The sequence below is a fragment of the Gavia stellata genome, chromosome 9 (assembly GCF_030936135.1).
Source record: "Gavia stellata isolate bGavSte3 chromosome 9, bGavSte3.hap2, whole genome shotgun sequence".
NCBI classification, from domain to species: domain Eukaryota; kingdom Metazoa; phylum Chordata; class Aves; order Gaviiformes; family Gaviidae; genus Gavia; species Gavia stellata.
In genome coordinates, this window is record NC_082602.1 from 17,741,514 (window position 1) to 17,758,460 (window position 16,947).

At 43.3% G+C, this 16,947-nt stretch overlaps 1 protein-coding gene across 3 annotated transcripts in view; it reads right to left on the bottom strand.

The window, feature by feature from the left end:
• ZSWIM8 (zinc finger SWIM-type containing 8) overlaps positions 1-16,947 on the bottom strand; it is a 65,183-nt gene that overhangs the window by 7,806 nt on the left and 40,430 nt on the right. The window contains exons 8-22 of one of the 3 annotated variants that reach the window (XM_059820970.1): positions 16,616-16,817; positions 15,603-15,778; positions 12,146-13,154; positions 11,189-11,320; positions 10,069-10,248; positions 8,585-8,768; positions 7,915-7,998; positions 6,873-6,997; positions 5,332-5,563; positions 4,394-4,546; positions 3,391-3,613; positions 2,904-3,193; positions 1,904-2,127; positions 1,136-1,618; positions 93-285 (exon numbers count right to left, since the gene is read on the bottom strand). In XM_059820970.1, the coding sequence (XP_059676953.1) occupies positions 93-285; positions 1,136-1,618; positions 1,904-2,127; positions 2,904-3,193; positions 3,391-3,613; positions 4,394-4,546; positions 5,332-5,563; positions 6,873-6,997; positions 7,915-7,998; positions 8,585-8,768; positions 10,069-10,248; positions 11,189-11,320; positions 12,146-13,154; positions 15,603-15,778; positions 16,616-16,817 (3,890 nt within the window). Of the gene's footprint in view, positions 1-92; positions 286-1,135; positions 1,619-1,903; positions 2,128-2,903; positions 3,194-3,390; positions 3,614-4,393; positions 4,547-5,331; positions 5,564-6,872; positions 6,998-7,914; positions 8,014-8,584; positions 8,769-10,068; positions 10,249-11,188; positions 11,321-12,145; positions 13,155-15,602; positions 15,779-16,615; positions 16,818-16,947 lie in introns of all 3 variants that reach the window. The other 2 variants (XM_059820969.1, XM_059820968.1) reach the window with 2 other exon arrangements.

A 16,947-nucleotide genomic window follows, 5' to 3' on the forward strand; every position in this document is an offset into this window, starting at 1 on the left:
GTGCAAGAACCCTGGTTCTGCCTGTGGTCAATGAGGAGCAGGACTTGACCAGGGCACGGTTAGGAGGCACAGTAAATAAACCTATGCTATGCACAGCCCAGAGCTGTAACACTTACTCGCTACATTGGAAGACAGTGACAGTCCTGTCTCACTGTGATAGGGATGCACCGCAATCTGCGTCATGGATGGGACCGGCACACCAGGGAATGACACTGCTGTAGCTGCCAATGATGGTGTTGTTACCGAATAAGGGTACTGCGCTCCTATGAATGCTGGGTGGACACCCTAAAACAGAAGATAAATAACTGTCATGTCTACTTTGTCTGACCATTTAGAAGTAGGCCAAAACACGATATCACCACACAAACCCCAGAGCATAGGAAGTTCAACCTGACAGGGAGAAGGAAGCACAGGACAGAAACTACCTTGCACCACATGACCATTACATCTGCTTGCTCGTCCTCCTTTAAAATCTAATCAGTTTGCAGAAAACCACTCCAAGAACTTTTAAAAATAGGCAGCGGTTAAAATAACCTTTATTTGTTTTTCCCTCTGTAGTCTCTATCTAGTCTGCAAGCTCTCAAGACGACAAGCTTTCTGTCCAGTGCCTTCTGAGAAACCATAGAGCAATAAAAATTAAAAATGAAACTACCTTGCACCACAGAAACTACCTTGCACCACATGACCATTACATCTGCTTGCTCGTCCTCCTTTAAAATCTAATCAGTTTGCAGAAAACCACTCCAAGAACTTTTAAAAATAGGCAGCGGTTAAAATAACCTTTATTTGTTTTTCCCTCTGTAGTCTCTATCTAGTCTGCAAGCTCTCAAGACGACAAGCTTTCTGTCCAGTGCCTTCTGAGAAACCATAGAGCAATAAAAATTAAAAATGACTGATGCATTATATTTTTATATTCTATTGAGACTTTACATGCACCCACAGAAGGCTCCTTGTAATGCAAAAGCCAAGCTGGGGAGTCAAAGTAAGTATCACAAATCGGCAACTAAGTAAAAGCAGAAGCTAGATCTCAAGCCACGGGAGTCTGAGCCCCACACTCCCCCGTCAGATGTACTACTCCCTCTGGAAGCAGCCACACAAAGTCACCATAAATGAACAAGGCACAGGCAAAACTCACCTGCGGGTACGCTGAGCCAGGCACCGGGAAGACAGCTGGGCGCGGCATGTGCTGAATAGTGTGTCCAATATACTGGGGATTACAGGGGATGTGAGTCTGAAGGGTGGTGTAAGGGTGGAGGCCCTGCGTGTGCGTATGTGCCATTGCTGGCCCTGCCATTGTATGCTGCTGGTACATGGTCGACCCCACAGAGATCACCGGCATGACTGTTGCTGCTGCAGTTACTGCAGCTGCCACTGTTACAGTGGTCGGCTCAGAGGTCACCCGGCTGTCTGTCAACCCACGTGCTGCTTCTGAGGCAGCCCGGGCACCACTGGCACTGCAGCCAGTGGCACCTTCTCTCTGGGCTGGGGTCCCACCTACAGTCTGTTCATAAAGCCAGTACCACTGGTGAGCTACTTCAAAGAGGACTTCTGGGTACACGCCACCTCCTTTGGCTGCCTCTTCTACTGCCATGCAGGCCTTTTCCAGCATGAGATTGTCCTGTGGGCAGTGAAAGAAAAGCAGAAGTGAAGAATGCAAAACCAGAAACACAAGATGGCAAAACTACAACAGGAGAAAAGTATAAGGCACTCTAAAATGACTGACACTATGGGGAGCGGAGAGATCACAACTATGCAGCAGAATAACCAGAGTTATTCATGAAACGTAAGAAATCCACAGAACTGAGATTAAGGCTGTCCCGTGGTAGAGGAGCCAATACAAGTAACAGCACGTCCTTGATGCTGGAAATCAGCTCGCGCTAGCCAGCCCCCATGTGATGCTCACCTGTTCCTTACACTGCACCAGAGCCCTCTGGATCTCATTTGGGTTCAGGGCATGGGCATGTGGCAGGCAGCTCAGTGCCAGTTCAGCAGCTGCCCGCACCATGTTGGAGTCTCTGGCCCGTGAAGCTCTGTCTGCCAATGATGCCACCTCTGGGGGAGTCAGATGTCCGTCCCAACACTCCACCAAGATGTTCAAGGCTGCGCTACCAATCTCCATGGCCTGCCCTAAGAGTAAAAAAGAAGACTATCACACCACTGTATGCCCAGTGCAGTTTCAGTCAGCTTTCCCTCAACAGGAGATGCACTCCTCACTTCCTTCAGGAGCAGCAACAGAGCCCAGTTGCTCCCCTTAGGCTCTAAGTCAAATTTAGGCTCTTCCTCCCAAAACACAGGACAGGAGGCAAGATGCCTCAGTAAGCAAGCAGTGAGTGAGGGTACCATTATTAAAGTTAAAATAAAGATGCATTTGAGGCAGTGAGAGGAACTTGCTATAACTGATTTTAGCACCCACAAACCACAGCCTGGACTGTTGCTCTATTTCCATCACATCACGAAGACATGAATTTTCAAGGGTGGGTTTTTCAGGCTCTAGAAGCCACATGAATAGAAAGCAGTTAGTAGGTCTGGCTGCAAACAGAAGGAGGAGGAGGAAAGTGAACTGCTGAACACAGCCAAAGAGCATGGTCAAACTTGACAAATGTCTGTCTCTTCAGCAGACCCCTGAAGGAGAAGTTAAGACCAGTCTCTGTGAGAAGTGATCTGTGGCTCTGAAGACTGAAGCATGTTGCAGTACAAACAAGAAAAAACAGGTCACAAGAACTTTCCAGGCCAACACAAGCACCACTGTGTAAAATCAGTGGTGCTCAGCTTGTACTGCCAGCTGTGCCAGCAGCTTACATGGCTACCACAGCACATCCGCATCACCATTTTTGGGCATATGCTCGCCTCCCTCCCCTCCTTCCTTCCCGAAAGCAAGCTTCCTGATAAAGTTTTGCTGTAACCTGTGATCCAAGAGACATGGGAGGAGTAAGTTCGAGAGAGCCAGTTGGGAGACACAAAGTTGTGCAGCCCTAGTGCATACAGCCCAATCTCGAAGGCGCAGAGGTGAAGGTTGCGGTGTGGTCCCTGGTGCCCACCACTGGAGGAAGGGTGGGTGAAAATGGAGGTACTGCTGTTTCCACCTGCTTTAATAAGGACTGTCTTGGCCAATTCAAAGTAGAAGTGAGCAGCTGCCTCTGAGGGCTGGTTTGGGACATGAGGAGCGTGGCTCTCCAGCCGCCTCCCTTTATACCTAAAAGAAAAAGACAGAGGAAACTTTCAGACAGCAACAAGTACCCCGAGTTCTCTAGCTGGAGTGCAGAGTTCCTGTCTTTAGGGTCCAGAAGAAACAAAGCAAACTCTCCCAAGGAAGTACTTCCTGATGCACATGTGCTAGTTCCCTGACATTAGGCCTAGAGGTTGCCTCTGTGCATTGGCATCATTCATTACCTGCCAACTTCCACAGTCTTTGCACGGGCTCCCCCACTGGCTCTCCTACTGCCACTGGAAGAGGAAGATCCCAGCGAATCACTTGAAGAACTGCTGATGCTGTCACTGTCCTGTCCTCTGCCCCAGGATGTTGTTGCCCATCCCCCACGTAGCGGACGTCGACTTAGCGTTGGAGAACTGTCAGAGGTGGTTTCAGGAGCGCTGCTGTCAATACTAGCCATGCCTACAATACCAGAACCAACACAGTAATGTCACCAGGGTTGGTAAATGCAATGTGTAAACTACCCACACCACCTACAGTCCCAACTAAGATCAGTCGTGTCAGTGACAGTCAACCTTACAGCTGCCAGGCATTGAACTTTGCAAATTAAGAGAGATTAAATTAGTCAGTTTGGCCACAGATATCAGTGTCATTTTGCAGTTCTCAGACTAAAAAGCAGAAGAGTCAAAGAACAATGCATCTTCATTTCCCCCTTCACACCATCCCAGCCCCTCACTCCATCTGCCAAGCTTTTGTGGCAGAGTATAACAACAAGAAACAAATACATACAAAGTCAAGTTCCACAGATTGTATGAGCATGAAGAAAACCCTTCTGGTATATGCTGCACAATTTACACAAAGATTCTTTCACATCCTCAGCCTCTAACTTATACCCTTCCCAAGAGAAGTGTAGAGAGGCAACAGCTCCTCTGAATTTGTTTCTGGACCCAGGAGCACAGCGCTCCACTCCCAGAGTTCAGCAATCATTCAGCTCCAGATATCTAATCAATCACCCAGAACATACCTGGTGTGAGAAAGGTATGGTAACTTGCCCTACAGAAGGGGGCAGGAAATCTATGGAGCAAAACCTGTTTCTCCATGCCAAACACCTCAGAGACAAATCAACTGCTTCTGCAGTACAGAAAAGGCTGACAAGTGGAAAGAGCGAGTAAGGGAATTGCCAAAACCCCAGCAGGCTGCCGAGCACAGCACTAGATGCTGTATGAACTAGTCAGTTCCTACCTGTGTGTTTCTTCTTCTGCCTGACAGGCGAACCCCAGCATCTCCCATTGTATCCACCTCGGTTTCCAAGGGCCAGACGACTGGGAACCTTTCCCTCTTGTTTCAAGATAGTGGCCTCTGCAGCTGGCTCACAGGGGGACCTCTGAGAGCTCTCTGCATAAACAGGACAGTGACAAGGTAAACATTATGCTTTGTTTCTGTATCTCTAAAACCAGATGTGGCCATTTAAAAGGTATAAACATCAAAAGTTGCAGGATTTTTATAAAATGAATGGTGTTTACAAGCAGGATTATGTCAGTTTTCTTTCAGTATTAAGCATATCATCCAATACCAGGACATGAACATTTTATCTTAACAACTCAAGATTTGGAAAATTTGCTGCAACTACAGAAAAAAAATTTAGAATAAAATTGCAACCAGCAACCCTAACCTTATTGCAGTCATCCTCAGCTAGCATTGATCTTTTTGGGAAGAGTTAAGAGAGCACTTGCTTTCCACCAAATGCTGCTGTATGTGATGTTTGCCACCAAAGTGGAGGCACAGCTTGAAGAAAACCACGTTTATCTCTAATGCCCTGCAGCAATCTTAGTTATTTATCTTGCATGAAGGCACCTAACTCAGGGTGTAACTTTGAAATCCTGCACCTCTGTGATACAAACCTAAAAGATGGATTCACAGTATTTTTATGTTAACTGGTTATACAACTGGCTCAAGATAAGAAATCCTGAAAATCAGCTTGAATTTCTATGCAACAAGAATGTGTACAGAAATGGATCCAGACAAACAGATAATGGGGGAATGACATTCTATTAACCACTGAGCAGCCAGATGGTAATATAATCATTCTGACTACTTCCCAAAAACAGACAAATGTAGAGTTCCAATTTTGCACTGGTAACAGAAGTGTTTCAGCATAGCCCTTACAAAGTACCTCTTACCCTGTGCACTCTTCTCCACAAAGTTCTCAGGACTGCTCTGGACTGCAGTACTTAAAGCAGCTTGCTGAGTGACAGAAGTTCCTGGAAGCTGCTGGATTGCTGCAGTGGACTGGGCAGCGTGTTTGGAAGGAGATTTTTGATTTGCTACTGTAGGCTTGCTGGATGAGTAGAAAGAACTCAGAGTCTGTGGTTTGTGAGTTTGACTCTCCCTGTCCAGAAGTTTGTCTAAAATCTTTAACAGCAAAGGAAAAAAAAAAGGAAAAAAAAAAAGAAAAAAAGGAAAAAAAGAAGAGCTTAGCAGGAAGGTAAGAGAACAGACATTACACTAAGACACAAAGTACCTAGTCAGCTTCCTGGTGGACAATAAATTCCATTGTTGGAGAAAAAAAGAAAATGCTTATACTCTAGAAAGTAGGCATCGCCTTCCTGCACTGAAAATCAGCAATGCACGGTTGAGAGCCTTGTGGTCTGCGTTACTGAGGAAGCAAAGATTCATTAGTACTCAGCAACATCCCCATTTTCACTTCAAACAGCCACTGGCTTTAGTTGAAAAGCACACAAAACTCACAATAAAGTAGTAATTCTGGTACATCAAGGACAGAATGGAGGACTCTATATTTAGTTCGGCCAGTCATTAGATGTTCTTGTTTAAGTGGCCAAAATTCTGTGCTAACCATTCAAAAAATCTTATCATATCATTACTGAGAAACTGGTAAAGCCACTAGAGAAACTGCCTTTTACCAGCGTACAATAACACTTTCTTGTCCTTATTTATTATGTAATTGGGGAACAATGCATCACCACATTTCTACTGTTTATTCTCCACATGAAATGAACTGTATGAGTGTGACAGAGCATTTATTTGCAGATGACTGATATCACAGTGTCCCTCTTATTCCCTGGAGAAGACTATAGCAACAGTGCTTCTTCTTTAGGAGACAGAAAGACACTAATAATATCCTTGCTAGGGAGAAGGGTTTCTGAATATAAAAGATTAATAAAACCCTTCCTGAAGCTTCAGCAGTTTTTGACTTTTTTGTTTTTCTCCTTTGGGGTGGAGAGGCAGAGTTTTACTCTTTCTCTTGCATGGGAAATTAAGGCACAGGTGGACTGAACTAGTATATCAATGAGGTGAGAGGTTAAGAAACAAAGGCTTTGCTAGATATACTGTTCTGCAAGCCAACAGAACAGTTTTGCTGCTTGTTCTGCAGCAAAACAGAATCAATCCCCAGACATCACACACAGTGCACACTGAAAACCCCGGGGACAAAGGACTTGTTTCAGCAGGTAAGCAAAAGCATTAAAAGCAGTGAGAATGCATCTCCCAACTGGACCTTAAGAAACCTATGGAAAGAGTGCCTCTTCCAGGGCAATGCACACTGTGTAATCAGATTTTGCATCAGTGGAAGAATATAAATACCACAACATAGCTTGTAAATCATCAGTACATGACACAGCAACTTCTGCTCACTGGCAAAACTATCAAAACCTAAACATGGTTTGCTCTGCATCTCCCTCTCCCCTTTTAAAGGGAAACTCACCTTCTTCAGCTTAGACTGATCATCCTTGTAAGTAATCATCAGTGCTAGTGCCAGATCCCCTTTCTCCCTTCGAGTGCCTTCACACAACAGAGGATGTTCTGCTTCACTGACAGTTGTTTTCATGCCTGCAGGCCAGAAAAGAGGGGATGAAGAGACAAGTGAGCCCATGGGACTGCGCCACATTCTGAGCACTATCTATATGTCAGACTATTTTATTCACCTCAGTGTCACAGACAAAAGATGATTTTTTTTTTTCCCCCTATTTTTCTGTTAACTTCAGAAATAGGTCATGAATAAACAGGAGCTGCTGTCTGTCCCCAGAATAATAAGCTTGCTACAACTGTCAGAAAACCAGATCCTAATATGCCACAGGAAAAGAGTCCAGGCAAGCCCACAACTACATCTTGAAACAAACTTTTCCAGCTTCTGCAGATACTACAAGCCAGCATTCCCACACCATAAAGAACTCATCTTCCTCCTTTCAGAGATGAGGCAACAGAGGACAGGCCTTGTTTAATCCATTCTATTCCTTTTTGCATGCTGCTTTAAAACAGGCATACAGTATTGTCAACATAATATATATAATCACTGCTTTGTTGCTGAAGCTGATAAATGAGGCAAGAATCCAGTATTATGCTAAGCTCCTGAATTATATAGTAATGCTTGAGAGCACTTCTGCTAGTCTTTCACTATCGTTGTCTAACCACTTCTGAAATTATTGCCTTTTGTTCTCTGAAACTGTCCATCTCCATTAAAGCCCAGGCAATACATTTTCCACTATGAAAGAGCAAGAAGAAAGCTAAAATTCATGTTACTACTGTAACATCCAGTTCCTGTCCCGTATCCCCCTTCCATTTTTCACAGCTTTGCAAAGGCTCCTCAACCTTGGCATGCAGAATCCTTCTGTTTCTGGTTCTGACAAACTGTGCAAACACTTTCATTTCTGCACCAAACTGGAATGAACTACTAACTCTCACCATGCACAATAAGGCAGGATGCAGAATATGGATGAAGAAAGACTTTTCTTGTAAAAGATTCTTACCAAGAGCAGCAACAGCTGCCTCAAAGCCAAGCTCTTCATCTCCAGGCATTTCATTATTCCAATTACGGCTTGGGGGTCTAGAGCCTGTAGGAGAAACCACTGAAAGAAGACAAGAAAATTAAAGCTCAGCTTTCAAAACTAGGACCTCAAGGCAAAAGGCATTTCTGAGATTTCTGAATTTGCAGAGCTTCCTGTGGTCCTATTCCTAGCCTTGTACCAGTTTCAAGACCACAGCACTGTCTTGGGTTTTTTTTCCCTTTCTCTCTCTAAACTCAGAAGGCTCCAAACCAGGCAAGTATATTGCTAAGTCAGTCTTCTAACCCCAGGTTGTTGTGTTCTCTTCTAAATACTAGATTTATATTAGCTTCCTCTGAATACAACCAGTAGAAGATTAGAAAAGTCAGTCATTTATAACTATTTTACAAACACACACAGAGTGCTGAAACATGGTAAGTTTCCAGCTGGTTTCAAAACGTAAGCAGAAGGAGAGATAACTCCATTGGGGCACAAAGTACCTCTAAAGCAACATGGAGGTGAAGAACAAGCAACAGTGTGTGAAGAATCAAGATTAGGTTGTTCTTACACAGAAGACAGTTTCTCTTTGAAAACCCCTCAAGATCTGGCATCTCAGAACACGCCCTTCGCGCACTCAAGCCAATGCATACAGTACCTGGAGTGCACAGGACATCAAATATAAAGCTAGCCAACATCAGAGGCAGGACAGGACGGTAATCACATAAAGTCCCTTCTCGCAGTTCTTCAGCTCTTCCTCGAATAGTGTTCATCTCATTAGTGCCCAAGGGAATCTTCTTCAAGAGGGCTACAATCTCAGACTCCTGATACGCCAGCTTCACCTGATAGTATCCACAAGGAAACAGAAGCTGTCATCAGCACAGACCCTGTGGGCAGCGGACCATTTTTCCCTATACATATGTTAAGGTACAGCAATAGTTTTTATTGGATCATTAAATTATAGCAACTCTTATTCCAGCCTATCCACATTTACCCTTACTGAACACAGATTTTCCAATCTAATACAAGTCTTGCCTCATATTTATACACAAACTTTTTTACTCAAATTACCACTCTTGAGCTGCATACAGAAAAAAATGCATCAGCTTTCATAAGAACATCAGGAGAAGTGTTTGACTAGATAAGTCAGTAGAAAAGGTGATTACTCTTAAATGTAGGAAAAAAGGATGCTACGTTAAGTAAAATACCCATTCGAGACAACAGGGACCGACTAGCAGAATGGGTGCGGGGTGGCAGCGCATATGCCACCAGGATGAAGACCATTACGTTTCGCTATTCTGTGGCATTCCTGCATTCTCTCCATTCTTAACATGTGAAAGTGATTGTTTTCTTTTAGGTAGCAAGAGACTGCTAATCTCACAATCTTCTAATCAGACCGTAAGAAGTACAGATAATCAGTGTAACAAGTGTAGATGGTGGATACCTAGCAACAACACACACCTCCAGGGACTGCACAACCCTGCAGTGAAAAGCAAGGTGGCTGCAAATCACACAGACAATGTCTTAATTGGACACTTCTTTTTTCTGAACAGGAAGCCTAATAGTAATCAAGCAGTGTCCAAAATAATACGCCTACACAATGCACATGTTCACTTGCCAACGAATGAGGTATCAGCAAAAGCAACAATTTCCAAACACGTAACAATTGCACCAATTCACCTTAAGGAGTAAGTTTCAAACCATTTCACCAATGCAAATATGGACAATTCCATTTACAAATGGATTTATTTTTCCCAGATTAGCCAAGCAAACTGGAAACATATTTTAGATAAGAAGCTGTTCTAATTGAAATAATATATTCATAAGAGATTTTGTATTTGTTTAAGCATTTTCAAGCCTGTAGCTTCATGTGAAATCAAAGGCCTGTTGGCACACCACATCTGAGCTTCCTATCCATGTAAGTACACCAGATGAAGTGATACTTCTAATCATTTTTCTGGCAGATCAACGTCCGCTAATGGGATGTGCACACAATCCATTTAGTCCCACTGCAATCAATTTTAAGGAAACATATAAAAGCATAACCAAACTTCAGGAGTTGAAATGGGAACCACATGAGCAAAAGCGTTCAAGCAGCACAATGTTGCTTATGGATATTGCCTTCTTCGAGATGTTTCATACCTCCAGAGCCTTTGTAGAGGCAGGTGGTCTCTGCAGCTCCAGAGCAAACATTCCTATCCTGAAGGCCAGGTTGTGATACTCCAGCCGCTCACTCAACACAGTCAGCAGGAAAGCAGCTTTAGACAATGTGTTGGTTGCCATCCAAGTCTGCTTGCTGGTTGAAACCTTGTTCTTTTTGCCCTGTTTGAAAAGGAATTTGTCACAGGACACTTTCCTAAACATCCTAAATGATTATATGCTTGTCCTCCTACCCTTTGCAATAATCAGTAGACAGGAGAAAGAATAACACACATTTAATTTTTATTCCCTTTGCTGAGGAATCACAATTCCCAGTGGTTACTGATGAACATCATTCCTTCCCCTATCTCGCCCCAGCACAACACAGTGGAAGAGCTGGCCTGTTGATAAGACATACGTCCACTATTGGACTGATGCTGTGCAGACAGATGTTGCATGCCTAGCCCTTCCAAGGGAACCCTTTCATACAACAAACACTGCTTAGTGCTAATACAAGTGATTTTCCAGAAGTTTATGCTTTTTTCGTTCCTGTCCAATCCTCTATCCTGAAACAGCAAAACTTCTAACATTTCCAGTGGTGCACATTATGAAATAGGAAACTAAGGTTTTGGAGAGAACCACAAGAAACAGGCAGGTCACTCCCACAGAGCCACACAAAAACCATGGCTGCTGTATAATCTCATAGCACACAGTAGCAGGTATCTCTTAAACAAAATGTCCTTTGAAGCTGATGTTAAATAGGGTGTTTTGTTCAATGAGATTTAAAATAGATTGCTAAAGGAGCTGCAGCTTTTAACAGACAAACCAAGCTTCTCTCTGAAGCATAAGGAAAAGTGAAGAAGCTTTTAACTAAACTTGAGTTTCTGAAGACTCCAAGTCCTGCTGCATGGCCTCTTATTTTCTTTCTCCCTTTTATTCACCCACACATGTAAAGTGATCAGGAACTATAAAGACATCCAGAGAGGTTCAACCCAGGGGAAGCATCAGTGAAGGGCCCTGAATCACAGCAAATGAGAAATGCCTGGGAATGCTGTTGTATCCATCTCATATATTCCTTCTAATTTACCCTCTACCACCAAAACTAGACAAGCTCTCTCTCTACCTTAGTTGGTGGCTGCTCCACTTTGAGATCTGGAGGGTTGGCCAGTAGGTCCCTGGCGAGTTCTACGGTTAAGCGGCATGCTTCATTACTGTATCCATGTGCATACAGGGCCTCTGCACAGGCAAACAGGATCTGCAAGAAAGACCAGATGGTCATATTCAAACCACACTCCCCCAGGCTGGAGCTACCCTGCTCAAACCACTTGTCTCAAAGACTCTGCAAACACAATTCACAATTAACTTCTGCAGCAGGTGTTCTCAGAGTCCTCCTTGCCTGCACCTTCACCACCATCCCTTTAAGCACTCTGCTAAAAAACCTTTTCTTCCATGATTAAGTCCCATCCTCCCTCCAAGTGCTCTAAGAGATCAGAGAATAACTCAAAAAAAACAAAAACCCAAACTGACTGATTATAACTACTTCCATGCATCTCTATTTCAGCTGTTTGCTCATATAGGTTCAAGCTCTAAACATGTTTTGAAGTTATTACATGAATGTGACATGGTCTATTTAGATTGCCTCTGGCTTTCCAGAGAACTTCTGCTTACGTGGTTGGATTTAAAAATTTTTCTGCTGGGCATGTCTCCGTCTTACTTATTTTTAATTTCAACTCAATTTTGCCATTTCCACAAGTGAGACTAGGAGAAAAGCACACACACTTTTGCTTACATTTGTAAATCCTGGAGTGTGAGATGGGACCAGCTAAAACTGGGACACACTTGAAGATAGCACAGAAATAGGGAGTCAAATTTGTGGGAAACAGTCATGTCTGATACCACAGCATTAAGACTGTGGATACCTTATGGGTATCTACATACCAATGGGTTATGATGACATTATAGTTCAGCACTTGATTTAACAACATACTAGGTTCAGTACGATAGCTGGGAGGGTGGTGAGACCATGATGTATACAATATGTAAAACTGAAAAACAGTGTTTTGAACTAGATTCAGCTCACCTCCATCCGGTTCTCCTGCTCCAGAGGCTTTATACCGGCAAATATATCCTGCTCCTCTTCATTTCCCCCTTCAGCTTTGTCATCATCTTCCTTGGCTACTTCTTGTGGATTCAGATAGTATACCTGGTAATCGTCTTCCTCTTCTCCATCATCCCCTCCCCCTGCTGCACCATTCTCTCCCACTTCTTCTGGCTTCAGGCTCACACCACCGCTGTTCTCATCTGCAGAAGGCAGGTCATCATCACCACTACCCATTTCCCCCACAGGATCCTTGGGCGATTTCTTGGCCATGGAACTGCTCCTGACACTAGGCTCAGGTCCCTCAGAGAAGTAGACCCCACCATCCTCCTCAAAGGCATCCCTGTAGCTCCTGCTAAGTGGGCTTTCTGTAAAACTAAATGTGTTGCTGGCTTCTGCCCCCAGAGCCAAGCTGCTGTCATCCAGGCTCATCTCTGCCAAGTCTGGCTCCAGAGAGCTGTCTTCACTGCTCATGCGGCGTTTCCCACTATGTTTACTGGTCAAGCCTTTGCTCACTGGCAATTTTGCTTTGCCCACTGCAGTCTTATACACAGCTTTATCACCTTCTGCTGAAAGTCGTCTCAGAACCCTCTGCGGTGTTTCAGAGACAACTTTCCGCTTTCCAGTAAGTTCCTTCGGACGAACCGCTGGCTCCTGGGGAGAGGGACGCAGCCTGTCCCCAGGCTGCAGACATGGTCCCCCAGACTCCAGTCCATGGGTTCTACCAGCCTCACAGGCAGTTTCTGCACACTGCAACCTGCAGCTCCTCTGCTGGATGGCCTTTACCCAACAGAATGAGTTCTTCTTGTCAGTGCTGCTATATGTGATCCCAGGAATGGGATAAGCTTCCTCCCAGTTGAAGTAACAGGCTTCCACAGCTGGCTTAAAACCCTGGAAGAGCTTCTCCAGTGATTTCTTGTGCTGACCCCTCTTAACATTATCTATGACTTTCAGCTGCCACTGTCTGAGCTGTAAGCAAAGATCCCTGCGCCTAAAAGAAGTAAGAGGACAGGTTAGAAAGCAGACACAAAACGCACCTGTGACAAACTACCTCTTAACCCACAGACCACCTCCTCCTTTTGGTCAGAAAAATCTTCTGCTGAATTAAGTGTAGACAGCATTTGTAAGACAACAGGTTGAAAAAAGGAAACAGGTATATTAACAACCAAGTCCTAGACAGGCCCAGGATATAGAAACAAAATGTGAATAGTATCAACGTGAAAGCACAATACAAACTGGGAGGTTTAAAATGAAATACTGTCTGCTCTGTTTGCTTGTCTGCCCCAGGTAAGGTATTAGCAATGTGAGCCTCAGCAGCCTGAGACCAGAGAGTGCCACGGGGAACCGCACTTGGAATCATTCATAAAACAGTTTTCAGCAGCTGTGAAACGGCCCTGTGAACAACTCCAGTCAAGATGTTCGCAAGTACAATCTAAACAGCCTACCCAGGGAAGCACAATGCCAGACAAGACCACCTAATCTGCCTGCCAGGCACTTACCTCTTTACCCTGATATGCTTATCTAGAACCCAACAATTTAATTTAGGACTTAGCAGGCTGTCCTCGGGAGAATAAACTGTTGCAAGCCATAGGCACAGAACAAGACAGACAAAAATAATTGATGTTCAAATAACTCTGAGGAAGAAGCAAGCTGGTAGGGTTATATAGACTTAAATTACACAGCAGTTAGTCCCATGCCCCATATTACCATGGGAAGAACAAAGTATTTCTGCATTTCCCAGCTCCAAATATCATGTAGGGCCTAAGCATACGAGCGACATAGTCTAAATGGATTACATGTTTGCGTGATCTAATTCAAGAAGAGGAAAAGACATTTCTAGAAATTGCACCAAGCATCTCAATCAACTGCCATCTTGTTTCTGCCACAGATTTCAGAGATCCGAGGTACAAGCCCAACAGTTCAATCCTCTCAGATTTCAAAAGCATTGTTGAAAGCAAAAGATTTCAAAAGCAGAAGAACAAAAAAAAAAAATCAAATCAAAACAGGGTGACCCAATTCAGGTGCAAAGGTTATTAGGACAAAAGGGTCTAAACAAAATGGACTGCTTCTGTTCGTCCATCAAAGACATTAATTAACAAGGGAGCAGACTGGTAGGGCTTAATCATTGAGAGGATTTTCAGAAGGAAAAAGAAGAAGGGGGAACTACTCAGGAAAAGTAAAATAAGAATGAGAGCCTGCAATGAATAAGGAATGAGGTAGCAAGTCTCCTTACGATTCACTGGAAAGAATAGCAAGGAGGGTAGAAGAGGGCTGCTCTTGGTGACTATTCAAATGCCAAGAGAACAGGTAATCAAGCAGGAGCATCTCAGTTACGCACAAGCTCAACTAGGAGATCTGAGCAAATTTGAACTGCACCAAATAACTCAAATGTGAATACACATAGCACAACTTCATACTTTATTAAAAGCCAAAACCTTTTATGGTTTTTCTATGTGATCTGATTGATGTTTGTCTTTATTTTAAGCCTCATTCCCAGTTGCCTACAGTTTTTGATTTGTCTTAATCTCCTATATTTAGCTACTTTATATTGTAAACTGTACAAGACAGAAACTGCATCCATTTTATTGTCCCTGATGTACCTTACATAGATAGGGCATTTTATTCATGTTACACAACAATTCACAGAAAACAAATCCTCTTAATGTGTAGCTATATTGAAGATACCATCCTGTTTTTCATTTCTTCTGAAAAACTTTTTCTGAGCACTTACAGCACATTAAACTAATTCAGTACATTTTACACAACACACTTTGTAATAATTTGTTTTGTACATCTAGTCTACAGTGTCAACCACGGTACCTCAACACGTGCCCTCAGTACCTCCACTGCTATTCAACTAGTGCTAAATAAAGAAGGCAGTGATTTTACCAAAGCACAGTATGGTTTAGAAACCTGCAGAAGTCTCACAATTTTTCCTCAGACAGTTGAAAATACTGACTGAAAATAATACACCAGTGACACTGTTTCCCAATACACTGTGGAGAATAAACTCCCTAAGAGCACAGAAAGCAAGAAATGGTTCATCTTGAAATAGACAACAGTGAATGACTGGGCTAAACAGAAAGCCATTAAACTGCTTAATAGTTAAATTTAGAAAACGTTAAAATTTATTGGTATCCAGTGTTATCATTCAATGACATGGTCTCCACTGGTACACTGAAATGCAGAATCACACTCACATGTGAAAGAGAACTTCCAGAAAACAAATTATTCACGCTACATGGCATTGCTAAAAGTAAGCAGCAATTGCAATTAAAGTCATTATAGTGCTCTTGAAACTTAGATAGCACATAGTCCAGAGGGACTGATGGTTGAACAGGTAATGAGACAAACAGAAGACATCTACAGGAAGAAACTCCTGAGTATGCTTGAATATCACAGAAATACATGAGACACTGGATCTGATTCTGGTGCTCACCTCTGTGGACTGATAGTTGGGTCAAGGACAGCCAGCCTCCAAAGAACCACCATCTCATCACACATGCTTGCACAGGCATGAGCAGCTACTTCTGACTGACCATTGCTGCGTCCTGTGTGTCCGCTAGCACTGCTGTGTGATGCAGACGTTCGCACACTGTACCACCACCCGGTTATCTGCAGAAGAAAATGTCCAGTGGAGCTGCTTTGTGGCCAACATCTCAACCCCTGCTCTCACTTAACCTCATAACCACAAGGAAACGGGATCTGTAGCTAGGTACCATGTTTTCATTTGACTTCAAAATAACTACAAGCATTAAAGCAGTATTGGTTTGTGATAACTAAGGGACTTTCAAAATTTCTCTGGTTAGAAGGCACATGCCCACAGGGTTCTCTTACTAGAGGCCTTCACACTTGGAGGGAAAAAAAAGTGAACAAATGTGATAAATGATGCATTTCCTTCTCCCTGCTCAAAGTTGAAGTATGTTACAGAGCAATAAGGAAACTTACACTGCAGTTTATAAGACAGAGTGAGATCAGTGTCTTGAACTGTCAAAGGAAACTTTTTTCCTAATATTATTTTTAAAAATATTTAAAAAATCTATTACTTAAACCCATCAAAAGATATCTTCTACAAAAATAGCAAAAGAATCTGAGATTCTACCACCCAGCGTATATCTTTCGCTTTTATCAAAATGACAGCTCAACATTAAAATAAATCACCTTGACTGGGACGAAATCAAATCAAATGTGCTGAACAAGAATTCAGACTCCATATATTCACGTTAAAAGGATTGAGGTATTTTTGGCCTATAGTGTTACCGGGACATCACCAAATCAGCACAAGAGCAAACTGTAACATGATTTTAGCACTGAGAAGCACACGCCCATAATGCATACAGACTGTTAAAAAAATTTATTCAGCCATGGATTGTACAAGCGCACACACCAGTCACTGCTCGGCCTGGTTCCCCAGAATTTCCTCCCCCCAGCCCAGCAAAGAGATTTGAATACCTGCTCATAGTTGAGACACTGGTCAGTCAGAATCTCCAGCAAAGGAGCCGCATTGCTATCCCGTCTCTTAAACATCTCCCGCACAATGGAAAGCAGGTTCCAGATTCCTTCAGGCTCTCTTCCTCGCAGGGGACGCAGGAGACAGGCCCACTCAGCAGCAGCTGGTGGCTCCGTGGAAGAGAGATACATTGAATTCACATCACTGTAGATAAAACAGAAGAGCAGGGATGAGAAAAAATTAATCCAAGCACAGCTGTACAAAATCCTGAGTGTATTCTACATCCAGAAGTATATTTGCACCTTAAATGCAACAGACATGCATAACCTAAAAG